The 21,983-nt window shown below is 39.3% G+C and overlaps 1 protein-coding gene across 1 annotated transcript in view; it reads left to right on the top strand.

The window, feature by feature from the left end:
* Positions 1 to 21,983, top strand: part of SLX4IP (SLX4 interacting protein) — a 182,184-nt gene that overhangs the window by 4,123 nt on the left and 156,078 nt on the right. The window contains 1 exon segment of the mRNA XM_082856804.1: positions 14,242 to 14,297. Coding sequence (XP_082712930.1) covers positions 14,271 to 14,297 — 27 coding nt within the window. The 5' untranslated portion in view covers positions 14,242 to 14,270.

Raw genomic sequence — 21,983 nt, 5'->3', positions numbered from 1 at the left:
TGACTGCCTCATGGGTCAGTGCCTATGTCTGTTTCTGACAAAGTATTAAATAAAAATTAGATGTTGTTTATTAGTGAAGCATCCCACACAGGGCCAGGTGGGGATTTTCTGTGGGCCCAGCAGGAATGGGAGGCCCAGATCTTGGGTCAACTGACCAGCTTAAGGATATAGAGTGACTAAAAGGTAGGACTGTTCTGTGGACTTAATCTTTTTGTTTTTGAGCCCATTTTGGCATTCAAAGTTACCATATGAATAATAGGAAAAGCTGATTCTTTTTTTTTTTTAACACTGCAGTTACCTTTTCAAATTTTATCTAAGTTGTTGCCAGCAAGATCTTTGCTCATTTGTCATTTTTCCTTGGTATTTTGCTAAAGTTTGTGATTCCTTCCTTGATACTGTCCTTTTGCATGTGTGTGATAAAATTAGATTGGGGGAGTAGGGGCAGCAGGTTATGAAATGATTTCTCATTCTTGAATTACAGTTTTTCCTTCAGAAGTTCTAGGGCCTTTGTTGTTTCTGCTCCCATAGGTAATGAAAGTTTTTTAAGACGATAGAAGGAAGTATAATAATTTTCTTGATAAAAATTGAAATCTGAAGATTAGGAGCCTAAAGTTAATTTCTGATCTTTTTAATCTGGAGTAGTTGCTTTGGCTTGTGACACAGACCAGCAATGCTAGAAGGAAGACAAATGTGAATTTCAGAGTGCCTTGGATTTTCCCACAGAATAATCTAGAAGGTCACTGACTTTCTTTATTAGAGTTTATCTCTGCTTTGTATTTAAATGACAGGACAATCATGTGATATTGTTTAATCTACTTCCATTCCCTCCCCAAATTAATTTTCTTAAGGATTTTAGGATCTTTCCTCTTCAGTAAAGACACACATGCACACTTATTTTTGGTGGGGTCAGACGCTATCAACATCTCCTCTTTGTGAAAGAATGCCTGTTTTCAGGTCAGAAAGTGGGCTCAAGAATGCAGGATATAGGATGAGATGTTATTTGTAAGACCTACATACTTCAGCTTCTCAGTATGCTTATGTAAATTATATGCTTTTAGATATTTGGAAACTTGATCTTTTTGGAGATTGTCCTGAACGTCTTAAAAACAGGATATAAAGTAAAAATTCCACTGAATGTAGACTCAAATTGGCAGCTCTGATAGGAAGGCTTTTTAACATTTATGCTTTAAACATCAGGCACTGAGCTTGCTGTTCCCTCCTGAACGTAACTCTAAGAGCCTAGGAAAGTAATTTTTTAAGGTGCGTGTTTGCTTTCTAAATGTGTGTGTGCACATCTACCTTTTAATGATCAGAAAACAAGTCCAGAAAAACCTGAAGATGTTTCCAGGGTAAAACTTAATTAATACAGAGGCTAATAATATCTTTTCCATTCAAATGAATGTTAGGATGTCAGTATTTTAAAGACAAAAACAAAAAGCACTGAAAACCTCACATTTATGGCCTTCAACCATGTGTTTGTTGCCTATTATATTCAATGTAAAACGCTTCCATCTTCTGTTTACGTTTATATGCATATAAGGTCTCTCAACTTTGGCTGCATGGTATGTGTAACTTAAGTGTTATTTATGTATTGAAATAGGACCAGAGTGCTTTGACCTCCTTTTTAGAGGGCTTAATGTGGAATTTGGGATTTGGAGACAGTAAAGATGCATTAGATTAATAGGTATAAATCTAAAAAAATAATAACACAGTCCGTAGCCACTGATTTAAGTAACATCAACAGACTCAAGTTAGCAGACTTGATGGATACCTGTGCCGTGCTCCAGGTATCAGAGAGAATGAGAATGGATCCTGTCCTCAGGAAGTTTATGGTCAGACTGAGGTGAGAGAGAGGCTGAGGACCAGACTTAGGTGTGAGAGGAGAGGGGGGTATAAGAACACTGCATGTTCAAGGGCACGTGCTGGCGTTGGCCGTGTGGAGGCCTTGAAGCTGTGAAGGTGCCTGAGCTGAGAGGTGGAGGTGTGGGCAGGTGTGGTGCTGTGGGAGACCTTGGTGAAGAGCTTTGAAGAGGGGACACCTGCTCAGATACCTATAGTGATGGTTCGGGGGATGGAGAGCTGCAGGGATGGAGACAGGAGGTACTTGAAGAGGCTCTGGTTGTGGGGAACCTTCAGGATAACCAGCTCTTTGGGATCTGGGACTTCCTGGCATCAGCAAGTCATGATTTTTTCTTCCTGTGAGAGGCAGACAGGACCATCTGTGACTGTCATCTGTGCTGTCCCAGACAACAGGCACTGAGAGAAGAGAGCAGTGTGTGCTGTCCCCAGATTCCCTGGCAAATGGTCTTTCTGTATTTAGACTTTAGCTTTCTCAGGTTTTATAAAAGGATAGTGAAGGACATGGCCCTCACCTCTCCAGGGTGGTTGTCAAGGCAGAGATAATACAAGGGATCAGGAGACTCCCACCTCCACCCCCACCGCCTTGCCAGACCTGTGGAGACCTGGCTGGGAGACAGGGGAGAGACAGGGGAGCCTAGCTCTGGGCACCTCCTTTGCCCATTTTTCTATTGGATTGTTTTATTTTGACTACTCATCTTTTGCTTGTTATACGTCTTGCAAATATATTCTAGTTTGTGACTCTGCCGCATACCCCACCCCCATTTCTTTGTGATGTGTTTTTTTTTAATAAATAAATTTATTTATTTATGGCTGGGTTGGGTCTTCGTTGCTGCACGTGAGCTTTCTTTAGTTGCGGTGAGCAGGGGCTACTCTTTGTTGTGGTGCGTGGGCTTCTCATTGTGGTGGCTTCTCTTATTGCAGAGCATGTCCTCTGCATCCTCACCAACATTTGGTATTATCCCTATTTTTTTTTAGCCATTCTGGTAAGTATGTAGTGTTGTGTCATTGTGGTTTATTTTGTATTTCCCTTTTGGCTAATGATATTGAATATCTTATTTTAATTGAAATATAGTTGGTATACAATGTTATGTTAGTTTCAGGTTAGTTTCATAATTGTTCGACATTTGCATACAGTATGAAATGATTTGAATATCTTTTCACATGCTTATTTACTATCTGTTTCTGCTCTTTGGTGAGACACCTAGTTCATGATTTTTGCCCACTTTTTGACTGGATTGTTTTATATTTTACCGTTGAGTTTTGAGAGTTCTTTATATGTTCTAGTTTATAAGACATTTACTGGATGTGTGGATCGCAAATATTTTATTCCAGTCTGCAGAGAAGTTTTAATATTAATATGGTCAAATCTACCATTCTTTTTCTTTATGTATTGTAATTTTTGTGTCTAGTTTAAGAACTCCTTCCTTTGAGTTCATGAAAACATTTTCTAAAAGATTCTAATTTTATTTCAAGTATAAATTTTATTTATTTAATTTTTTTAATTAATTTTTACTGGAGTATGGTTGCTTTATACATTTGAGCTTTTAGCTCATCTGTAATTGATTTTTAGGTGTTGTGTGAAGTATCTGTCCAGTTTTATTTTTTTCCAAATAGATAAACAGTTGTTGGACCACAAATTATTGAATGAATAGTCTTCTTTATTTCCCACTGATCTGCAGTGCTTCTCCCATCATTCATTTGCATGAACCTGTGGGTTTGTTTCTGGTCTGTGAAGTCTGTTTCTTTGGCCTGTTTGTTTACCCCTTTGCCAGCACATTACTTGATTTACTATAGCATGGTGGTAGTTCTGCTAGAACTGGTAATACAAACCCTCTCCTTTGTTTTCCTGTCTTCTTTTTTTCTCTCATGTATCTTAGTCCTTTTTGCACGTCCTCACATTCCCTGTTCAAGATTGTGACTGGGATTGCATTAAGTTTGAAGATCAATGTGGCAGGGTCTGGCACATGCCTTACTAAGTTCATTCCTAGGTATTTTATATTTGTGGAATGCTAGTTTAAATGATATTTTCAGAAATCTACATTTTCTGCTTGTTTCAAAGAAATTGCTTTTAAGATTCATCAGTAAGCACGTTTACTACATTTTTTTGTAGATGCTTTTTTCATGTTAAGAAATTTCTATTCTTAGATTTCTAATGTTTTTCTTTATTTTTTTCTATTTTCATTAAAATGATCACGTGCTTTTATTCTAGTTCAGTTTTTAAGTATGGTAATTTTTCTAGTATTAAACCAACCTTTCACTCTTCAGAGACACCTCACTTGGTTCTGGAGTATTTTTTATATATTGCTTGCTTCAGATTGCTTCTGTTGGTTTAGGATTCTCGCTTCTCTGTTCAGGTATAGAATTGGCTGTGATTTCCCTTCCTTTTTTTTGTTTTTGTTTTTGCGGTACACGGGCCTCTCACTGTTGTGGCCTCTCCCGTTGCAGAGCACAGGCTCCGGACGCGCAGGCTCAGCGGCCATGGCTCACGGGCCCAGCTGCTCCGCGGCATGTGGGATCTTCCCAGACCGGGGCACGAACCCGTGTCCCCTGCATCGGCAGGCGGACTCTCAACCACTGCGCCACCAGGGAAGCCCTGATTTCCTTTTCTTAATCTGCCCTTGTCTGGTTTCGCTCTCAGGGCTTCATAAAATGAGTTGTGTGGTGGGAGGGGGCTCCCTCTCACGCTCTTCTCCGGAATCATTTGTACATTGGCATTATTTGTTCCTGGAACAGCTGTTGGATTTTGGATCACAGAGGTTTAGAAATGGAAGAGACCGTAGAGGTCAGCCTGTCCAACAGCATTGTTCTACTGAGGCAGAAAGAATTAAATGCTGAGGCTCAAGTCCAGAAGTCATGGTCCACTGTAGAAAACCTAATCCTGAAGTAAAGGTAACAGCCATTTTATTACCTAAGACAGAGGGCTTGAAGCCTTCACACCAAAGTCCATGCAAGTCCGTGGAGAGACTTGGAAAATGTCCCACCACCCTGACAAACTGGTCCCCGAGGTTTCTGGGGTCACTGGATTAAGTTGAAGAACCCAGAGGGGAAAGGGAGCCTTGGGAGGCAGGCCCTCTGACAGCTCGTGGAAAGCCGTGGCAAACAGGCAGAGGCCTCCCTGGCTCCACTGTGAGCAGCTCTGTGTAGGCACAGCTCAGCAGGGCATTAACATATATATCGCCCATTGTGACGACAGGTGAAAATTTTCATCTGGAATATCAAAGGAATATTCATTATGTGGTATTTTTTATGAAAGTTGGGAAAGATTCAGTACATTTTTTGGAAAATTTCCCTATAAACAGCCGAAATAAAATAGTCTCAGTTCCTGTTATCTGGAATATTTCTTCATCCAACAGACTTTCTTGATCACCTTCTGTTGTTAAGCAGTGCTCTGAGGGCTGGTCACCTTTGATAACTTGCTCCTTCCAGGATGGGTAAGGGTGCTTTTACCATATTTGGAAATTAGCAAATTGGTTTGGTTCATTTCAGATTTCAGTTCCTCATGTAGTTCATTTCCAGCACCTGTGCCCAGTGCTGTAATGAAGCCAAGGAAGTATGCCTTCTTTATCTAATATGACTTTAGCAAGTATGCAGGCTCAAGGTCTATGCAACTGCTGTCCAGATGTGTTATGGGCTTTATCTCGGTAGGCTTTATTTTTTATTTATGAAGAAGTGTGCCATGTCACATAGCATAATAGCGAATTAAATGAATTCCAACCATTTACCTTAGCTGTGGAGCCCCTCCCTCCCTCTTTTCCTTCCTCCCCCCTCCCAGCCTTTCTGTCTCTGTCTTTTCCTCTCTTTCTTTCTTTGATTAGCAGGAGAGACCCACCACTCACTTAGCTTTATTCGAAGTCGTGCCCTATGTTAGGAACATGTGACTTGGCCAGGGGCTCTGGGAGGGAGGGCACACCTACCTTGACAGCCCAGTTAGCATTTGACCTTAGCAGTTGTACAGGGGACAGATGGTGCTGGTTTGCCTTCAGAGAGCTGACCCGACTCTTCTCCTGCCCTTGGCCTTCAGCTGTGAGACCCTGGCCTGGTCCCCCAAGTTCTTGTTAGGGAAATAGATCTCAGGCCTGGGAATAGATGGTCTGTAGGGTGTCTTTTATCATAAAACTGTTACTTTTTTGAGACTGCAAACACTGTAGGAACAAGTGAAAAAATTTTACATTGAGAGGCAGAATGCCACATGGTATTAAAAATGGGTTAAAAGTATGCAAAATGTATTTTACAGTTCCTTTTTTCATGCAGCCTATTTTACACTAGAGACCATTTTATTTCATCTAAAAATATGCTATTTAGTTCTAGATTCTTACAGATCATATTTTTGAGACTGGGCTTTGATGATACTTTTTGAAGAATCCAGTCCTTAAAAACAAAATGCAGGGACTTCCCTGCAGTGGTTAAGAATCCGCCTGCCAATGCAGGGGACACGGGTTCGAGCCCTGGTCCAGGAAGATCCCACATGCCACGGAGCAACTAAGCCCGTGCGCCACAACTACTGAGCCCACGCTCTAGAGCCCGCAAGCCACAACTACTGAAGCCCGCGTGCCTAGAGCCCGTGCTCCACAACAAGAGAAGCCACTGCAATGAGAAGCCCATGTACCTCAATGAAGAGTAGCCCTCGCTTGCCGCAACTAGAGAAAGCCCATGCGCAGCAACGAAGACCCAATGCAGCCAAAAATAAAATAAATAAATTTATAAAAACAAAATAAAACGAAATGCAGCTGCTCTTGCTTTACTGATTAAAGAAAAAAAATGAGCATTTTAAAAGAGTCAACTGGGGCTTCCCTGGTGACGCAGTGGTTGAGAGTCTGCCTGCCGATGCAGGGGACACGGGTTCGTGCCCTGGTCCGGGAAGATCCCACATGCCACGGAGCGGTTGGGCCCGTGAGCCATGGCCGCTGTGCCTGCGCGTCCGGAGCCTGTGCTCCGCGGCGGGAGAGGCCACAGCGGTGAGAGGCCCGCGTACCAAAAACAAACAAACAAAAAAGGAGTCAACTGGAACCTTACTGTGAGTTGAAAATATAACCTTCACTGTAATATGGCTCATAATCTATCTAACAGCAGATATGGTCTTAAAGCCTCACCACAGCCTTCTGTGTGGTCCGCCTGTCCTTTGGGAAAGGAAGGACATATGAGAAGACCAGTGTATAATTAAAAATAATTAGATCACACATGCTTCAGCTTTGGTTGGGTACTTGCTGGAAAACTCTCTCCCCTGTTTTTCTGTCCACCTGAACCACTTAGTACCCTCTAAGTATCCCCAGAGAGGGACTCTTTAATTCTTAGCAGAGTTATTCAAGCCTGATTTAATATATTTAAGGGGACCGACTGTTTATCAGGATCAAATAATATAATTTTTAAGATCTAGCTAAAGTTTTCAGAACAAACTTTCTGAATGTTGTTTTCAAGTACACATTCTTGACTTTCTAGAAACTTGTTTATTCCATTTACACCTCTGTCTAAATGGGCCTGCTAAGATGAACATCATTAAAAATGTTCTAGGGCTTCCCTGGTGGCGCAGTGGTTGAGAGTGCGCCTGCCGATGCAGGGGACACGGGTTCTTGCCCTGGTCCGGGAAGATCCCACATGCCGCGGAGCGGCTGGGCCCGTGAGCCATGGCCGCTGAGCCTGTGCGTCCGGAGCCTGTGCTCCGCAATGGGAGAGGCCACAGCAGTGAGAGGCCCGCGTACCAAAAAAAAAAAAAAAAAAAAAAAGTTCTAAATCATGTGCATTACATTGTTAAGAGAATAGAGATGAATAAATTAAAATTAAATTAAAATGACAGGGTTTGGATAAAGATATTTTTGTCTATTAGAAAAATAGAATCAAAGGTTATCAAATTTCTTTAAAAAATCGTCTTTGACTAAGTAATAATAACTCTTAACACTTATCCAGGGCCTACTTTTTATAAATGATGATATTGAAGTTTTTCACGTGCTTAGTCCTTTCAGTAATTTTGAGTTAGGTGTTACTGTCCCTGTTCTATAAATAAGGAATCTGGGGTTCAGAAATAAGTGCTTTTCTTTCTTTTCTTTTCCATTATGGTTTATTACAGGATATTTAATATAGTTCTCTGTGCTATACAGTAGGATCTTGTTGTTTCTCCATTCTATGTATACCAGTTTGCATCTGCTAATCCCAAACTCCGAATCCATCCCTCCTCCACTCTCTCCTGCTTGGCAACCACAGGTCTGTTCTCTATGTCTGTGAGTCTGTTTCTGTTTTGTAGATAAGTTCATTTGTGTCATATTTTAGATTCCGTATATAAGTGATATATATATATATATATATATACATACCACATCTTCTTTAATCATTCATCTGTCAGTGGACATTTAGGTTGCTTCCGTGTCTTGGCTATAGTAAATAGTGCTGCTGTGAACATAGAGGTGCATGTATCTTTTTGAATTATAGTCCAGATATATACCCAGAGGTGGGATTGCTGGATCATATGGTAGTTCTATTTTTAAATTTTTGAGGAGCCTCCATACTGTTTTCCATAGTGGCTGCACTGATTTACATTCCCACCAGTAGTGTAGGAGGGTTCCCTTCTTTCCACACCCTCTCCAGCTTTGTTATTTGTAGACTTTTTAATGATGGCCATTCTGACCAGTGTGAGGTGGTACCTCATTGTAGTTTTGATTTTCATTTCTCTAGTAATTAGCGATGTTGAGCATCTTTTCATGTGCCTGTTGGCCATCTGTATGTCCTCTTTGGAGAAATGTCTGTTTAGGTCTTCTGCCCATTTTTTGTTTGGGTTGTTTGTTTTTTTGATATTGAGCTGCATGAGCTGTTTGTATAATAAGTGCTTTCTTATAATAAAACGAAAATCCCTTAAACTGCACTCTCCGTTACGGTTGCCACTAAGTGCAAGTGACTGTTGAGCACTTGGCATGTGGCCAGTCCAAATTGAGGTGCTAGAAACATAAAATACATACCTGACTTGAAAACTTAGGTAAAACACCAAGAGTGTAAATATTTTTATATTGATTGCATGCTGAAATGATAACATGATGGATTTATTGGGTTAAATAAGACCTATTAGTAAAATTAATTTCACCTGTTTCTGTTTACCTTTTTATTAGATGCAGCTACTAGAAATTTTAAAATTACATATGTGCTTTGCATTGTATTTCTGTTGGACCGTGCTGCTCTAAAAGTGTCCGTACGCGTGATCTAAACGGCAGATAGTTCCACGCACGAGGCTTGTGAGTTATGGCATCCTTCCCATCCTATTCCTTCCTCAACAGCAGCTCTCTCCAGCTTGCTCTTCAGGTTGGAGCAGAGTTTAGCACTTAAGAATTGGGTCCTTATCAATGGAGAACAGACTTGTGGTTGCCAAAGGGAGGGGGGAGGTGGGGAAGGGATGGAGGGGGAATTTGGGGTTAGCATATGCAAACTATTACATATAGAATGGATAAATAAAAAGGTCCTACTATATAGCACAGGGAACTATGTTCAATACCCTGTGATAAACCATAATGGAAAAGGATATGAAAAAGAATGTATATATATGTGTAACTGAATCACTTTGCTGTCCCGCAGAAATTAACACAACATTGTAAATCAACTACAATAAAAAAGAAAAAAGAATTGGGTCCTTATCACTAAATTTCTTGCTATATTTCTGCTTTTTTATTAGTTGTGGTTGTGTAGGTTGTTGTTGTTGTTATTATTGGTTTTAGGCTTTGCTTCTAAAACATTCAGTTAGCATTAAAGGGAGCTCCCTTTAACCCCTTTGTCCCTACTACATACATACACACACATTTCCCATCCTCTTAATATTGTTGAAAACACAATATTGTTTAGGTCAATATTTAGTGTTTGTTATCATGACTATAAATGCTGAGCTCTCTATGAAATACTTTTTAATTTTTATTTTCTGCATAATTTTTGTTTATCCTGGAATCAGTAATTGCCTTGTATTATTCAGTTGCTTAGCTTTCCGCGCAGCTGTCCTAATTCAATCTCATATTCTGCACTGGTTGTCTAAAATTCATCTGCATGCATGCAGGCACTTCCTGAAGAGGCCTCTCCTGGAGCCTCACGACCGGCTCTGTCCTGGACTGATGGTGCTCTGCTTGTCTAGCCCATGAGTCTCATGCAGGGATCTGCTTTCACCAGATCCTGGGGTTTCCTTTGCCTTTTGCCTATCTCAGCCTTCCTTTTTCTTATATCTTCCCTTTTTTTGGGTCAATTTCCTCCTTTTGGTGAAGCACGTCTTTAGTAGCTTCCTGAGAAAGAATGCACAGGACATACATTTTTAAAGACCTTGCATGCCTAAAAATGCTTTTACCCCTGCCTCGTGTTTAAATGCATTTGGTGTTTGAAAATAATTTTCTTCAGGTTTTTTAGGCTGTTTTTCCATTGCCTTTTAGATTCCAGAGTTGTTTTGGGTAGTTTGGAGCCAGATATTCTCTTACCACCGATTCTTTTTGTCATCAGTGCCTGAAATGTTACTGTGATATACACCCTTATGTGGATCTGCTTCTATCCTGATTTTTACATGTTGGTTCTCCTATACTGGTCCTTTAATTTTTAATTTATTCTCTCTTATTTTTCATCCTCTGTATTTTTGCTGAAGTTTCTGGATGACTTACTCAATATGATCCTCTGGACCTTCTATTTAGTTTTTTAATTTTAGCTATCATAGCTTTAATTTGTTGTTTTCTACAAGTTTCTTTTTTTAAAAAAAAATTATTGCCTTATAGATGTAGTATCTCCTATCCCACTGATATTAGTGATAGTTTCTTTAAAAATATTTCTTTCTCCTTGCATAGTCTAGGTTTCAGCCAAGTAGTTTTTTTTCTGTTTGTTTTGTTTCCTTTCATGATAGAGTCTTTCCTTACATGCTAGGTGATTCCTGATTGCTTAAGTGTATTTGAGAGTGGGACACTGAAGAGATGGGAGTTAGTTCTGCACACAGATGTGGGGCTTGTGGGTGTGGCCTTCACTTTAGAGCCATCTGTCTTGGCTGTTTGCCTGGGGAACCCCTGATGTCAGTACTTTTAGATCCAGTTCCCTGAATGAGGAGGTTTCAGTCTCCTATTTGGAGACTAAGGCAGGATAGAGGGGTGTGTTAGTCAAGCTTCTCCAGAGAAACAGAAACGATAGAAGATACACACGCACACACACGTATATGTATATATATATGTGTATTTATGAAAAGAGTTGGCTCATGAGATTTTGGAGGCCTTGAAGTCCCATGATATACTGTTTGCAAGCTGGAGACCCAGAAAAACCAGTGGTGTGATTCAGTCCAAGTCCAGGATTGCCAGTGTCCAAGGGCAGGAAAGAAGATGGATGTCCCAAATCAGAGAGATCTTGGATTCACCCTTCCTCTACCTTTTTGTTCTATTTGGGCCCTCAGTGGATTGAATGATGCTCACCCATATTGGGGAGGGCCATCTGCTTTACTCAGTTCACGAATTCAAATGCTAATCTCTTCCAGAAGCATCCTCACAAACGCACCTGAAATAATGTTTCCTAATTATCTGGGCATCCCTTAGCCCAGACAAGTCAACACATAAAATTAACCATCACAAGGGGCATGTGGGATGCCCCTTAATTTCTCTTTTTTTCAGTAGGATACCCCCTACTTTATGCTGCCTGGTGTTCTCCAGACCAGAGATCCTCTGTTTTACCCTCTCCAGAACATAGTTCTCTAGGCTCTGCAAGGTGGGAGAGGGCAGTTGCCTGGCGGAGCTCAGTAAAAGGGAGTAGAAGAACTTGATTCCTTTTTATTGCCAAATAGTATTCCATTGTGTGTATATATCACATTTTGTTAAGTATATAGTGATACAAGCTTACCTCAGGAAACAAGAAAAATCTCAAATATCACATTTTGTTTACCCATTCATCATGACGGACATTTGAGTTGTCTCCACTTTTTTGGTTATTATGTATAATGCTGCTATGAAGATTCCTGTATAAATGTTTGTGTGAACATACGTTTTTATTTTCCTTGGGTACATACCTAGGAGTGGAAATGCTGAATCATATGGCAACTCTGTGTTTACCTTTTTGAAGAGCTGCTACACTGTTTTCCAAAGTGGCTGCAACATTTTATATTCTCACCAACCATGTATGAGAGTTCTCATCTATCCATATCTTTGTCAACACTTGTTATTGTTTGTCTTTTGTATTTTGCCATCCTAGTGGGTGTAAAGTGGTATATATCATTGTGGTTTTGATTTGTATTTCCTTGATGACTAGTATTTTGAGCCTCTCTTTATGTGCTTATTAACCATTTGTATGTCTTCTTTGGAGAAATGTCTATTCAAATCCTTTGTTCATTTTTAAATTGGGTTATTCATCTTTTTATTGTTGTTTTAAGGTGTTCTTTATGTTTTCTGGACATGAGTCCCTTATTTGTTGTATGATTTGCAGATATTTTCTCCTATTCTGTGGGTTGTCTTTCAGGTTCTTGATAGTGTCCTTTAAAGCACTGAAGTTTTAAATTTTGATGAAATCTGATTTACCAATTTTTTCTTTTGTGACTTGTGCCTTTGGTATCGTGTCTAAGAAATTATTGCCTTATGCAAGGTCACAAAAATTTACGCCTATGGTTTCTTCTAAGAGTTTATAGTTTTAGCTCTTACATTTAGGTCTTTGATCCATTTTGAGTTAATTTTTGTATATAATGTGATGTAGTGTTCTAGCTTTATTCTTTTGAGTGTGGATACCCAGTTGTAACAGCACCATTTGTAGAAAGGACTGTTTCCCAATTAAATTGTCACAGCACATTGGTTAAAAATCAATTGAACATAACTGTAAGGGTCTGTTTTGGGACTCTCAGTTTTATCCCATTGATCTATGTGTCTGTCTTTTATGCCAGTACCACACTGTCTTGATTACTCTAACTTTGTAGTAAGTGTTCAAATGGGGAAGTATGAATTCTTCAATTTTGTTCTCCTTTTTCAAGATTATTTCGGCTACTATAGATGTATTTTCATATGCATTTTAGGATAAGATTGTCAATTTCTATAAAGTCAGCTGGGGTTTTGATAGAGATTGTGTTATAGATCAATTTGGGGAGTATGGCTATCCTAACAAAATTAAGTGTTAATTTAATCCATGAATATGGGATAACTGTCCATTTACTTAAGTTTTTAATTTCTTTCAATAATAATGTATGGTTTTTGGTGTATAAATCTTGTGGGGTTTTTAAAAAAAAAAATTTCCTAAGTATTCTTTCTGATGTTCTTGTAAACAGAATTGTCTTCTTAAATTCATTTCAGGATTACTCATTGCCAGAATGTAGAAATATAATTGACTTTTTAATATATTTACATCTTACAGCCTTACTTCGTATACTTTGTAATTCTATTAGTTTTTTTTTTTTTTTTAACTCTTCAGGATTTTCTGCATATAAGAACATGTTATTTGTGATAGGGACAGTTTTATCGCTTCCTTCCCAATCTGGATGCCATTTATTTCTTTTTCTTGCCTAATTGCCCTGGCTAGCACCTCAGTGCAGCACATACAGTGCTGTGTGGAAGTGACAGAGCAGATATCTCTGTTTTTTCCTCTTTGAGGAGGAGGCATTCAGTCGTTCACCATTTAGTATGGTTTTAGCTGTGGGTTTTTCTTAGTGGATTTTATTTTGTTTTTTTTTGGCTGCGCTGTGCGGCTTGTGGGATCTTAGTTCCCTGACCAGGGATTGAACCCAGGCCCTTGGCAGTGAAAGTGCCGAGTCCTTACCACTGAACCGCCAGGGAATTCCCTAGCTGTGGGTTCTTCATAGATGCTCTTTATCAGGTTGAGGATGCTTCCTTCTATTCCTAGTGTGTTGGATTTTTTTTTTTTAATTGAAAAAAGTGTTGGATTTTGTTAATTTTTTTTCTAAATTTGAGATAATCATGTGTTTTCTCTTTTATTCTATTAATATAGTGTATTATACTGATTTTCAGATGTTAAACCAATCTTATATTCCTGAGATAAATCTAATGTCATGGTGTATAATCCTTTTTATATGTTGCTAGCTTTGGTTTGTAGTATTTTCTTGAATACTAGTGTGTAGTTTTCCTTTCTTGTGATGTTTCTGTTTGGTATTGGTATCAGGATGTAACTGGCCTCTTAGAATGATTTGAGTTTTTCTTATGCTTCTTTTAAAGAGTCTGTGAAAGATTGGTATTAATTGTTCTTTAAACATTTGGTAGAATACATCTGGGCCTGTGCTTTTCTTTGTGGGCAGTTCGTAAACTGTTAATTCAATATAATATTTTTGTTAAGACCAGTTGTAAGTGAACATTCATCTTGTAAGAATACCTGTTGATATTTGATTATTCAGCCAACCTTTCTCTTATGTAATATACAAATCGAAAGAAATTTTGATATACCTACTTTTTAACTTTCTTTTTTCTTCTGTTAAAGGTCTGTAATTACTCTGGAATCAGTAAGCCATGGCGTCAAAGAAATTTGCTGTTAAGGTAAGTAATGCTTAATAGCTTTCTTTAAAATGATTAATCACTTTCTAATATAACTGAGTCCTGTGTTTTTTGAAAACAGTAGCCCTGAACTTTCCTTCTACTCTTCAGATTTGGGACACTACTGAAAATTTGAAGTAGGTAATTGAAAATTTGCATGTTAAGAATGAGATGGGGGAGAAAATGAATAGTTCATATGGTCATGGGAGTTTCTTGCTTAAAGTCTTTTGTAAGATGCCTTTGGGACATAACTTGGTCCTTAATGTTAAAAAGTATTATTCACATTGTATGTCCATGGCGTCATTTTTGATTATGACAAAGCACGTAAAAGTAAAGAAGCAGGCAGCAAATGCTGCGCCTGGGTGAATGCCAGGAGCGAGTTCTCCTGCCTGGCTGCCCTCTTTTGCTTTTCTCTTGTAAGCATCTCTTCTCTATCCCTTGATGGCTGGGTCCCAGACCTTCTCAGTTGTGGAGGAATGGGAGGGTCACCTGTGAGGGGTGGTGGGGAAGGAAAGGGGAAGAATTGGTAGTGAGTACAGTCGACCCTCCAGGTTCTGCATCCGAGAGTCCTGCATCCAACTAGCTGCAGATCCAGTCTCGAGAGGAGCCATTGTATGAAGGATGCTTCACATATGCCTGTTCTTTAGGGCATTTTCCCTGCGCTAGTGTTTAATTAAGCAGAAATTCAAAACACCGAAACAGAGAAATCATAGTGGTTAACCAGATCAGATACTGTTTAGTGTTGTAGTCGTATCTTATCTTTACCAAGTCAGTGCTTTAGATTTACAACATATTTATAAATTTCATTACTTAACAGTTATTTCTAGTATCTGTATATTCTGTATGTAGTATTCCTCTCTGTGAGAGATTATAAGTGGTGAACTTTCACAATCTGTCTGTCTAAAAATGTCTTTTGGTTTTCCTCTAGAAAGTAAAGTTTGTTTTAGAATTTTAGGTTGCACATCAGTTCCTCTCAGCACTTTAAAGGTATTTTTCCATTGTCTTTTGAAATCTCTTATTGCAACTGAGAAATGTTTTAATTATCAGTTGATGCTTTAAAACCACCTTAAAACGTAGTGACTTAAACAGAAGCCATTTTATTCTCTCTCAGGATTCTGTAGGTCGCCTGGTATCAGTTGGGCGGTTTCTCCTCTTGATGTTGGCTGGGGCTGCAGTCATCTGGGGACTGAGTTCAGCCTGCACATCAAAGCTGGCCGCGCATGTGGCTGGCCGTTGATCCTGGCTGTGCTTGGAATCTCACCTGGGGCTGTTAATTGTTGTCCTCAGTTCTCATTCAGGTGGCTACTCTGTGTGGCTTGGGCTCCTCTCCTGGCTTGGTGGCTGAGTTTTGAGGGATGGTGTCCCAGAGCAAAAGTTGCAAGAAGAAAAAAGTGTAATTTTTCCGTGCCTTGAAGGCCTGAGCTCAGAAGTCCCACATGCGTTTCCTCTGCATTCTGTTGGTCAGAGCACTCAGAGGGTCAGCTCCAGGGAAGCTGCAACTCTCCGTGGGAGAAGCAGCTTGTGCTCACAGGGAGGGGGAGAATCTGGGGGTGCATCTGTGGAGACTAGTCAGCAAAGAAGTCTACTGTCAGCCCATCGTGATTTCTTTCTTTGTTATCTTGCTTATCAAGATATCTTGGTTCTCTTTGGTTGCTCTTAAGATTTTGTGTCTTTGATATTCTATAGTTTCACTGTGAAATCTTGAGATACAGACTTTATTTATCTGGCTTGGGATGCAATGTACATCTTCATTTGGAAGAGTCAAGTCTTTCATCAATTTTGGAAAATTTCGACCTTTTTCTCTTCAAGTACTACTCCTCTTTGTTCTCTCTGATCTCTTCTTCTGGAACTCTTATACGAAGTTTGTTGAATAGTCCCACATAACTGTTTATTATGTGCTAGAGGGTGCTGTTAACTCATCCAGGACTGAGCGCCTGCAGGCTGTCTGCTCAGAAAAGGACTGGGCCTCTAGCAAAGCTTCGCTCAAACTGGCTGTGGTCCATTCGGATAGACAATCCTCGTCAGCCGCAAAGCTTAGACCCTAGGCTCATAATTATGCCAGAGCTGGGTCAATTGATTTCCAAGACATACATACTGATGTGGTAAATTCTGCTACGAGATTGCCTGATCTCACAGCTGCACCAGCAAGACTTGGAACCTAACTCCCAGATCATGCCAGGTGGGGGAGTGACCCCAACCATGGGTGTCAAGCCAGCAGGTTAGGGATAGTCAGAGTTCTGACACATTATATGGAAGATTCTACACATCATGTTGTGTTGGTGTCCCTGCTTCTGTCTGATCACACAGGCAAGGAACAAGTGCTTTCCTAATCATGCAGTTTAAAAGGCCCACAACCCAAGCAGTGGGATCCCATTCTGAAGGTCTGACATCCCACCCAGCCAGATTGCTGTGCACTGCCCTAGGGTGTCATGGGCAACAGGGGACATGCACACCTGCTCTTGCTGCAGTCACCGCGTGCCCGCTCTGATGAACTCTGCTTGGCCATTTTCCGTTTCCTTTTTCTCTTCTCTTTATGTCTGTATGTTGCATTCAGAGTGCTTTTTATCAGATCTCTTCCAGTTTACTAAAAGCTTGTCATCAGTATTTATTCTCCTTTTTAATCTGTATTTATTCTATTCTTTGTTTATTTTTAGTAACTGTATTTTTCATTTGAGAATTTGTGTTTGTTTTATTTTAATTCAAATTCTACCAGTTCTTTTTTTATATATATACTTGTCCCTTTTTTCAATATGTTTCCATATCCTTCTTTTATCTCCTTCATAATCTTAAAGTAGTTTATTTTATAGCCTCTTTTAGATTGTTCTGTTATTTCCACTGTTATTTACTAAGTGTGAAATACACAGGTGGAAAGACCTATGAGCTCAGCCCTGCAGAGCAGTGGAGCAGTTTCAAGTTTACTTCTGCTGGAGCCATTGGCATTTTGGTGGTTTTGGACCAGGTTTATATTCATTTCAGGGCTTGGGATTCCACCACCTTGTGGGTAGTCTGACTTTGCAACCCACAACTGAGTATGGCACAAGCTTAGTGTTTTTAGTATTTTCCAGTATTTTCCTTGCTGTTCTCCCTCCCCTGCCCCCCACCCCCCGCCCCTGCCAAAGCCCTGGGTGGATGGCAGGCTTCCATGCTGCTTCCCTTGGTCAGCGAGCAGAGATTCTTTTTGCATTTTCATGAAACCCACAGTTTCTCAAGAGGATGAAGGAAAAGCTCTCTTGAATAGCTCCTGTTCCAAGAAATTGTGGACAAACTTACCCATATGAACCCAAAGAGTATTATATGAGGATATCTACAAATTGAGTACTTATTTCTGTGTCAAGCTTTGTCTTATGTGCTAAGCTGATACAAAGAACTGAAAGTTGAAGTTCTTCACAACTCCGGACTTAACTGGAATGAGTGTATTCCCAACTCCTCTCTCTCTCCTACCCTTTTAGGCATTAGGATGCCATCTCTCAGCTATCCTGGCTTCCAAATACTCTGACAACTAGGCTTGAACCTTCCAAATGGGTGATTATATTTTTTCCAGCTTGATTGAAATATCATTGACATATAACATTGTGTAAGTCTAAGGTGTACAATATGTTGATTTGATAAATGTATAAATTGCAAAATGTTTACCACAGTAATTTTAGTTAACACGTCCTTCACTTCACATAATTACCATTTTGTTGTTGTCATGGTGAAAACATTAGAGCTTTACTCTCAAGTATACAGTACAGTGTTGTTAACTCTAGTCACCATGCTGTACATTACATCCCCGGAACTTACTCATCTTATAACTAAAAGTTTGTACCCTTCAACCAACATCACCCCATTTACCCCATCCCTCAGCCCCTGGCAACTACCATTCTACTCTGTTTCTATGAATTTGATGTTTTAAGATTCCACATATAAGTGAAATCATACAGTATTTATTTGTCTTTCTCTGTCTGAGTTACTACACTTAGCATATTGTCCTCAAGGTCTATCTGTGTTGCTGCAAATGGCAGAATTTCCTTTTCATGGCTGAATAATATTCCATTGCATGTGTATACCATATTTTCTTTATTCATTCATCTGTCAGTAGACACTTAGGTTGTTTCCATGTCTTGGCTATTGTGAATAATGCTGCAGTGAACACGGAGTGCAGATATCTCTTCAAAATAGTGATTTCATATACTTCAGATATATACCCAGAAGTGGGATTGCTGGATCATGTGGCAGTTGTACTTTAAAATTTTTGATTAACCTCCATAATGTTTTCTATAGTGGCTGCACCAATTTACATTCCCACCGACCATGCACCAGAGTTCCCTTTTCTCTACGGTCTCACCAGTATTATCTCTTGTCTTTTTCATAATAGCTATTCTAACAGGTGTGAGGTGATATCTCATTGTGGTTTTGATTTGCCTTTCCAAAGGAATGATATTGATTAGTGCTGATAGGGATTTGTTATTTTTAGTAGTCTTTTCAGAGAACCAAATTCAGGTTTCATTTTATTTTCCTGTAGCATACTTGTTTTCTATTTTATTGATTTCTTTATTATTTCCTTGCTTCTACATTCTTTGAGCAAATTTGTCCTTCTTTTTTCAGCTTCTTAAGGGGGAAGCTTAAATCATTGATTTTGGAACCGTTCTTCTTTTCTAGTATATGCACTTAAAGCTATGAATTTCTCTCTAAGTACCTACTTGACTTGTATCCTCTTGTTTTGATAGAGATGCTGTTAAAGTGGGAATTTTGCTTCCATTCAAATCAAAATATTTTCTAATTTTCATTGTGTTTCATTTTTGTTTATGGCTTATTCAGATGTATATTGTATAGTTTCTAAGTTTTTGGAAATTTTCTAATAATCATTTTGTTATTAGCATAATCATTTTGTTTAGCATAATTCCTCTTGATATTTTGGTTAATGTTCTATAAACACTTGAAAAAAGTGTTGCTTGTCAGGTGCATTGAACTGTGTATCCGACTCAAGTCAGGTTTGTTGATTCTATTGTAAAAAATCTGCTTTGTGTTTGCTCATATTTTGTCCACTTGTTTGATCAGTTGAGAGAGGTGTGTTAAAATCTCCAACTATGGTTTTAGATTTGTATATTTGTCCTTTTATTGATCTTGGCTTTGTATATCTTAAGGCTATATTAGCACATATATACAAATTTATGATTGCTCTTTCTGTTGAATAGAATCTTTAATTATTATGAAATATCTCTTTTTATTTCTAGTCATACTTAACCTAAAGTCTACTTGTCTGATATAAGTAGGGCCTGCATCTGGCATCCCCCAACCAGATATCTAAGTCCCCCACTGGATTCCTGAAGCCCAGCAGTCAGTAAGTTCCACCCATGTACAGAAACTTTCCAGTCAGAGATTTATTGTCTGTTCTTAATTATGAATGGACAAAAGATACCACCAGAGATTTAAGGAAAACTTGAGAAACAGAAAACTAGAGAACTGAAAAAGAGAGAGAAAAGCAAATGAGCAAAACTGGAGGATCAGAGAGATTCTAGTAAGCAAGAAAAGACTTTTAAAAACATTATAATTAGTATCCTCAAAGCAAAAAAGGAGACTATTATAACCATGTGACACGTTCAGGATTTTACGAATAAGGGAAATTCCTGAAAATAGGTAAGAGCTCTTGTAAATTAAAAATATGATAGAAATAAAAATTTAGTGAAGTATGGGAAGATGGATAAGGAATACTGCCCAGAAAGTAGAGCAAAAAGATAATAGTTAAAAAAATGGGAAGATAATACAAGAAAATTTGAGGTGTACAGTATTGATATGAAAAATTGATTTTGAAAAACAAATTGATATGAAATTGATATGAAAAAGTTCTAGAAAGGAAAACAAAGAAGATGGTGGAGAGGAAAATTATGAACGAAGTAATACGATAAAATTACTAGAAATGATGGCACAAAGTTACTATTTGAAAGTTTCTGTGAGAGTGCACCTAAAAAAGGCAAGGAAAACAAGTTGTGCTAAGGTGCATCATCCTAAAACTTCGTAACACTGGGAATTCAGAGAAGATCCTAGGAGAAAATCAGATCACATACAGAGGATCAGATTCAGAACAGCCTTCTCAGCAGCTATAGTTGTGGACAGTGGAACAATTCCTTAGATATTCTGAGGATAATAGTTTCTGCTCTTGGGTGGCCTCGGCCTGCAGCAGCTTGAAGCAGGGTTTTGGTTCCCTGGCCAGAGATTGAGGTCGGGTTGTGGCAGTGAAGCCCAGAAACCTAGCCACTAGACCAGTGGTCAGTGACAAGGCCCTGGCCCTTTGGCTTTGCAGAAGAGTTCCCACAAAGACGGAAAGTAGTGAAACAAGTAAAGTGTTTATTAGGAGAAAAAAAGAGTAGAGGATGTGTGGATAGACACACGGGCGGACTCAGAGAGAGTCGCGCCCTCGTGGTAGTTTGGATCACTTTTATGGGGCATTTCTTCCGGGTTTCCTTTGGTCTATCACTTTGCTTTGCCTGGTTCTGAGTCCGTATTTGGAACATATCAGGATCCTCCCATGTGTGCGCGCGCATCTCTCAGCCAAGATGAATTCCACCGAAGAGGCCTATGGATAGTTGGCCTCTTACTGTGGGGTGGCTCCCCCCTCCTTTTTTGACCTCCAAGGAGCTTTCTAGTCGAGCAAGTTTCCTTGACTTGGAGAATGAGAAATATGTGGTCTCTTATCGTCTATCTGGGCAGGGCCCAGCCTCTTCTCTCAATTGTCCTGCTATTCTCATCTTGGAGTATCAGTTCACAGGGAACAAATCTCCAATTGCTTACCCTGGGGGGCGGGGGGAGGGGCTTGTGGCCCATCTACCTCCTGCCTCAGTTTCCAGCCCTGAATGCTTTTCACAGCTCAACTTTCAATCACATATTAAGGTGGAATAGAGGCATTTTCAGACTTGCAAAGGCTAAAAGAAATTTTCTTCTAATGTACCCTATTTTAGGAAGGATATGATTTTTCCCAGATGGGATGGTGAGCAGAGGAAGGGTGAGATTGGGATCCAGGAAATAGGGAATCCAGCAGGTGAGGGCCTAAGCAAATCCCATGATGATCAGTTGTGTATAATGCTTAGAGAGTAACCAGTCCAATTGGAACAGGAAAGATGGTTCTATGAAAGATGTCTCCAACAAAAAAGGAAATGAATAAAATACCACATGTACTTAAATGTATTGAGAGGAGTTTCTGTAGGTCAGAGTGTGGGAATGATTTAGTGGTAGGAATATGGGAAACTATTCCTTAATTCTAAGCAAACAAAAGATTATGCAAGATAGAAAAGTAAGCATGGTATAACTACATGGCTCCGCTTTGAACACTTCATATGTTGAGATCTTCAAATTTTGGAAGCCTGGGGAAGGAGATGTGTGAGCGGGTGGGTTGCAAACATTATGTTTTCATTTTCCATGGATAGTGTTTAAATCTGAAATAATAAAAGATTACAGTATAAACAAAATATTTAGAACGATTTAGTAAATACCAGATGACATAGATGAAGTTCTGTGTGGTGTCTCCTAGTGAGTGAAAGTTGAGTTGAGGGTGGAGCCAGGATGGGGAAGAAGAGGACTGTTTTTGATAGGTCATTTTAATCTGTGTATATGGATTACTATGATAAAAAAATCACATGAATAAAAGTTAAAAGGAATTAACTTATGCAGATTTTCATATAGATGCATTTACTTTTGACCATCTGGGTTGAA

The sequence above is a fragment of the Leucopleurus acutus genome (genome assembly GCF_964270905.1).
Source record: "Leucopleurus acutus genome assembly, chromosome: 16".
NCBI classification, from domain to species: Eukaryota; Metazoa; Chordata; class Mammalia; order Artiodactyla; family Delphinidae; genus Leucopleurus; species Leucopleurus acutus.
The sequence above is the reverse complement of the archived record's forward strand: the minus strand, read 5'-3'. Positions and strand labels throughout refer to the sequence as shown.